General features: G+C 49.6%; 1 protein-coding gene across 18 annotated transcripts in view; it reads left to right on the forward strand.

Annotated features, from left to right (window-relative positions):
* The window catches only part of MORC4 (MORC family CW-type zinc finger 4), a 37433-nt gene extending 32347 nt beyond the window's left edge, over positions 1–5086 (forward strand). For 12 of the 18 annotated variants that reach the window (XM_069100452.1, XM_069100454.1, XM_069100453.1 and 9 more), the window contains 4 exons: positions 535–609; positions 2196–2850; positions 3262–3554; positions 4820–5086. In XM_069100452.1, coding sequence (XP_068956553.1) covers positions 535–609; positions 2196–2850; positions 3262–3554; positions 4820–4973 — 1177 coding nt within the window. In that variant the 3' untranslated portion in view covers positions 4974–5086. The remainder of the gene's footprint in view (positions 1–534; positions 610–2195; positions 2851–3261; positions 3555–4819) is intronic. The other 6 variants (XM_069100465.1, XM_069100464.1, XM_069100466.1 and 3 more) reach the window with 3 other exon arrangements.
* The last annotated feature ends 914 nt before the right edge of the window (positions 5087–6000 follow it).

The following is a 6000-nucleotide window of genomic DNA, read 5'->3' on the forward strand; positions in this document are numbered from 1 at the left end:
CTCTAAATTCCTGAAGGACTTACTTTGTGCCATCCAACTTTGTTGACCAGCCACAAACATTCACTAGTAGCAGCTATATTGTGCAAGGGAGAGAATGCTGGTAATGGAATCAGAAAGAGCTGAGTTCAAATCCTGCCTCAGACTCTTCCTAGCTATGTGACCTGAAGAATGTCACTTAAACTCTCTCAGCCCCACTTTCATCATCTGCAAAAAAAAAAATAATAGTGCCTGCCTCCCAAAGTTGTCATAAGGATCAAATGAAATGATATTTGTAAAATATTTTTAAATCTTAAAGCACTATATAAATGCTAGTTATTGTTATCATCCAAAACAAAACTTTGTAGGATGTGCCTTAGTTTACCCTTCAGTTGACCCCAAACCACTGATGACTGTATTTTTGAATGTGGCCCTTCTGCCAGTATTGGGACAGTGTGATTCACATCAATTCATTCCTAGCTCTTTCCCAAGGACTACGGTGGGGCTGAACCCAAGGCTTTTCTGAAATTCTAATTTGACATTTTTGTTTCTTCATAGAGATAATTACTACCTAGGACCGTGTGCCTTCCCAGATGTTTGCAGATCAGTGAGTTGGTCTGCTATCATCAATCAGTTGAGTAGCATTAATGAAATACCTACTGTATGCCTATCACTATGCTAGACCCCGTAGATGACAAAGTCAAAAGTCAAATAGTCCCCACCATCAGAGACCTTACATGCTCCTGGGGAGACTGCGTTCTGTAAGAGCACATTTGTCAACCAAGAAGCATTTCTTAAGTACCAACTCTGTTCTAGGCACTGTGCTAAGTACTTCAGGGATGTAGAGACAAAAAGGAACAGTCCCTGCCCCCAAGAAGCTTACTTTCTATTGAGGAAGCCGTCAAACAATTGATCCACAGATGTTTGTTAATTTCCTACTCTGTGTGAGGCACTGTGTTAGATCCCAGATAAAAATTGAGAATCTCTGCCCTCTGGGAGCTTACATCCTGAGCAGCACAGCTCCATGGACCAATCCCACATGTAAGACCTAGAAAACTGGCCGGTGAACTTGAAGATCATAGGAGAATTTCTGAGGCTTTGGAAGGGTCTCACCCTAGGTTGTATCCAGACGTGGCACTGATGTGGACTTTGGCCCCATGGTAGGGGCAGGGAAGGGGGAGGGACACACAGTGTGCTGATTTCACAAGGAGGAGCTCCTTGAGAGTAGACATCTTTCACACATTGTCTTTGTGTTCTCAGGCTAGCACAGTGCCTGGCATGTTTGGGTAGGAAGTACTTGTTCATAAATGCTTGTTGATTGATTTTCTTTTATTGGAAGGTTGAAAATCATGTTTGCAGCTTAAATTGGGGAGGGGGGTACTAGCTGGAGGTAAGGCAGGCTGGTCACAAGCCTTGGTGCCTGCTTCAGACTTGCCCACCCACTGAACTATCCAGGACCAGAGATCTCCTTTCAGTGTGTGGAGTGTGTGGCAACCAAAATGTCAAGGTCGCAGCTTGACCCCCAGAGTCCTCCTGAAGGACCCAGGGAGCGTGGCCTTGGTCTCAGCCAGGCAGTAGTTGCCCAGGGGTTTGAATCCGCTTAGGTTGGGCTGATTTGGCTTTTTTGTTTCTGGCAAGGACCCTGTGTTTTAATTAACTTTTACAAGTGAATAATGGGTTGTAGCCACAATCCAGGCGGCTGGCAAAGGGACCGGATGGTGTTCCATTGCAATATAACAACATGTGCCTAAGTCAGAAACTGGCTGGTTTTGTGACACTTTATAATGAACACATTGGCTCTGCTTGTCTCCACATACCCTGCCAGGCCTTTGTGTGACCTTATTTTTTTCCACCATCGCATTAGGGGGTTGTTTTATGTGTTTATTTTTTTGTTTTTCTCCCTCTCTGCGTTTGGGAGACTTCAAAGCTGGGCTGATTTCACTACCTTTGTCCAAAATTCCTATAAAGATCAGGCTGCTCCTGCCTGAAGCAGGCTCCCTCTCCCTCTCTGCCCCTTCCCCAATTGCAGCTGGGCCAGCTGCTTCTGAGCAAGGGGGCTTGTGGGAGTTTGGATTTAGAGGGTAGAGTCAGGTCTAGAAGCTCTCCCAAGCTGTGATTTGCAGGGAGGTGAAGACAGGGGACAGCAGCAAAAGGTGGGCTTGCTTGCAGTCTGGGCTTTGGTGGGGTCCACACTAATTGCTTGCTTTTTGTTCTTGCAGCAAGCACAAAATGTTCCTAGATGAGGAGCCACTGGCAAAGCGGAGACGGTCCCAGAAGCCAGCGATGACCTCTGACTCTTACAAGAGGGCAGAGTTGGCTGCCCTCCGCCAAGAAATGGAGAGTGGCAGAGGTGAATCTGCCCTTGAGAGAAGCCTTCTCCCAGAGGTAGGCCAGAGTAGCAGTGAGGCTTGGGTGGCACCTGCTGGAGAGCAAGGCCCAGGTCAAGGATCCCTGGTGAGCTTCCAAGAGGACGGGGTGCCTGGGAAGCACCCTGAGGAGCTTGGAAATCAGCAGTCTTCCTTGGCAGCTGATATGGCCAAAGGCTGGCCACCCTCAAGCCGAAGCTCTCTGGCAGCAGAGCAAAGCAGAGCGCCACCGCAGGAAGTGGCCAAAGGCCCCTTTGTGGCTGTGGTTGGGATCACTGAAACCGTCATGGATGGTGGGGCTCCCATCCAGCTGATTCCATTTGGCCGTGAGGAGAGAGCTGAGCACAGACGGGGGCCAGAAGACCGGATCCAGGTCCGTGCCATGCCCAGCAGTGAGAAGGGGGAAGCTGGGGATAATGGAGCTCTGAGTCAGCCCAGGGTCAAGGACCAGAAGACTGAGAGACGACTGGAAAGCATCTTGTCAGAAAGGGATCTGCTGCAGCAGAAGGTCAGGGGCACTTTGGTGCTGGGAATCAAAATTGGTGACCAAGGGAAAGGTGGTGGTATGGATGTTCCATAGAAAGGAAGCTCCCAGGATCCTAGGTGGAATGGACCTTAGAGGTCATTGAGGCCAAGCCTCTCCTTTTTACCAATGAGGGAACTGAGGCAGGCCCAGGGAGGCTGCGACTTGCCCAAATAAGTTGGCAGGTCTAGAATTTGAAGCCAGCTCCTCTGACTCCCAAGCTCATGCCCAAGCTGGCATGGAGATACTTGATAGTAATTCATGAATGGAGTGAACCCCAGGAAGTGTCTGTATAAAATAGGTAGGGTCTAGCAATGGAACGAGGTATAGCGTGGCAGTGGTGGCTAGGAGATACTGTCGCCATATGTGCTTGTCTCCCTGTCCTTTGGACCACAGGTTCAAGAGCTAGAAGAGGAGAAGAGCCATTGGCAGACCGAGTTTGAGAGAACCCAACATGAATTGATGACCCTTCGGGCCCGTGAGAGTGAGAGCTTGTACTGGAGCAAGAAACACATGGGCTACCGCCAGGCTGAGCTACAGGTGCTGAAGTCTGAGCTGGAGAGAACCCTGGAGGAGAAGACAGAGCTCAAGGAGCGGCTCAGGGCCACCGAGATGCGCATGGAGGTTCTGCGCGAGGCTCAGGGCTCCTACCAGAACCTGGAGGGAGAAGATAGGAGGTTGTTACCAGGGTTGGTTGGTCTTTGGTGGGGAAGGCCCTTGCCCTAGAGTCTCCAGCTCCCATACTTGAATTCCTTAGGGGAAGGTGGGGTGATGCAGTGGCTAGGGAACTGACCAGGAAGACCTGGGATGAGTCCGGCCTCCCACACACTAGGCAGGTTATTTGGAGCTCGAGGCCACATGCTAAGATTGTGATATTGCTGAGAAGGGACTAACCTCCCTTGGGAAAGGCGTTGGAACTACCGGTCTGTCCCCTGTAGCAAGCCTCCCCTATGTAGTCCTTATATATCTACGTTCCCCGTTATATGCTTCCTCTTATAACAAAGAGGAAAACCAAAACTAGCTTATTAGGCACCTATAGTGTGGGAGACCCTGTGCTAGGTCCTGGAGAGAGTAACCAAAACAAAGGAGCTTAAATTCTCACATGGAATCAAGTCCAACAATGTATACAGTGTTTCACACCCATAGTCCCCCACCTCTGCAAAGAAGGGGGTGAGGCACAGTCTCGTATTTTTTCTTTGACCATTGTAATTGCACAGCAAGTTGAGTTTCTTGATCTGGGATTGAGAGAGGAAGAGAAGAGACTCCCCTCCATTCTGTCTTCAGTTCAGCTGCCCCTCTACCCTCCTGCCCCATGATCTCCAGCCCCACTAGGGAAGCCAGAGTCCCAGTTGGAGAAGTAGCCCCTTAGCAGGCCATGAATCACAAAGGGTTTGTGTGAGGAGGGCTGCCGAGACCTTCATTGCCAGCTCCAGAGGTCGATTGAGGAGGTGTTAGCCCCCTTTGACAGACTGGGGCAACAGACTCATGCTAGCTCAGTGTTCTGTGGCCAGGTAGGGGTGTGACAGGTGTTGAACCCACTGTACTAAGAAGGAAGAAGGAACCAGCTCCTGGGCCATTAACTAGAATTGGCTGAAACTTCCCTTGTGCCAGTAACTCATGTTTGGATACCTCAGATTATTTAGTTGATTATGGTCTCATTCAAGCATAAAAAGGGCCCACGAAGAACTCCTTTGGATTGAGTTTTTTAAGACAGGGCAGCTGTGGAGGGAGAGCCTGGACTCTTGGCTCTCAGCAGCTCCAGTATGTGCTGGGAAGCTTTGGGGGGTGGGCCTGGAGACAGGTGTGCTGTTCTTTCTTGGTTCTGCCTGATGGAAGATGGAGGCAGGTTAGAAACTGGGAGGGAGGGGAGAGAGCCCACTTTTGAGCAGCTGTCTTGGTTTTTCCCCTTTTGTGGCCAAGCCCCTTACTTTTCCTTTCTCTTCCTCCATCTCAGCACCCTGGAGAAGCTGAAGAGCCTCCGGGTGAATGTCAGTCGCCTGCTGGCTTCCATTCTTCCTCACCTGGAGCTGGAAGAGGTCAACTTCGAGTCTGATCAGGTGGATGAGATCCTCCAAACCGTGTTAGAGACCAATCACATCCTGGAGTGATCAGCGCTGGCTCCCTGGCCTGTGACTGGAAGGAGCCACTCACTTTCCCCATGTTGGCTGCCTTCTTGCCTTACATGTACAGAATCAGTTAATAAATGATGGTTGGCAACCTCTCTGCTTCTCTCCCTGCCTTTTGGGATGGAGAGGGTGGGTGCGGGGAGAGGTCACTCAGTACCCTCAGAAGCCAGTGAGTTTCCGAGTTGGGAGGGGCTTAGCCACCATCTCATCCAAGCTACATCCCAAAAGAACACCCCCTACCACATACTTGACAAGCGGTCATCCAGTGTTTGCTTGGAGATGTCCAATAAGGGGGATCCCATCATGGGAGGCAAATGTACAGTGGCAATTGACTATGGAGTCAGAGGACCTGGGCTCAGCTCCTACATTGCACACCAGGCCAGTGACACTTCCTTGTGCCTGTTTTCTTCTCTGTGAAATGGTCTGTGGAGGTCTTTCTGGCTATAGCTAGGGAGCCTATGGGCAATCTTGGGTAAATCACTTCATCTGAAAAATGGTAAAATTAGAGTAGGTATCTTTTGGATTCTCTTCTAAAGCAGCTCATTCCACTTTAGGTCAGCTCTGGGTCTGAGGAAGTTTTTCCTGATAACCAACCTCAGTTTACCTCTCTGAAACTTTTTCTCAATACTCTTAATTCTGCTTTCTGGGGCAAAATGGAACAAGTCTCATCCACCTTTCAGGTGCTCGATCTTCAGGTACTAACAGACAGTTCTCCTGTCATTCCTGAGCCGTCTTTTCTTCAGGCTAACTAGGCCCAGTTCATTCACCTGATCCTCTGATCTGAACCTGTGGGCTCAGGGCCTTTCCTCATCCTGGCTGGCCTCCTTTGGATGCTTTCCAGCTTATCAATGGTCTCCCTAAAATGTACCCAGAACTAAACCGAGTACTTCTAATAAAGTCTAACGAGTACAGTAGGAACATCCCTTTGTTCCTAGGCCCTAGGTGGCACTATAGGGCCTATGGGGCACTGAGCCTGGAGTCAGGAAGACCTGAGTTCAAATCTAGCCTC

This window comes from Petaurus breviceps, unplaced genomic scaffold, assembly GCF_028583685.1.
Source record: "Petaurus breviceps papuanus isolate PSGF00001 unplaced genomic scaffold, PetGlider_PUasm1.0 400, whole genome shotgun sequence".
NCBI lineage: Eukaryota > Metazoa > Chordata > Mammalia > Diprotodontia > Petauridae > Petaurus > Petaurus breviceps.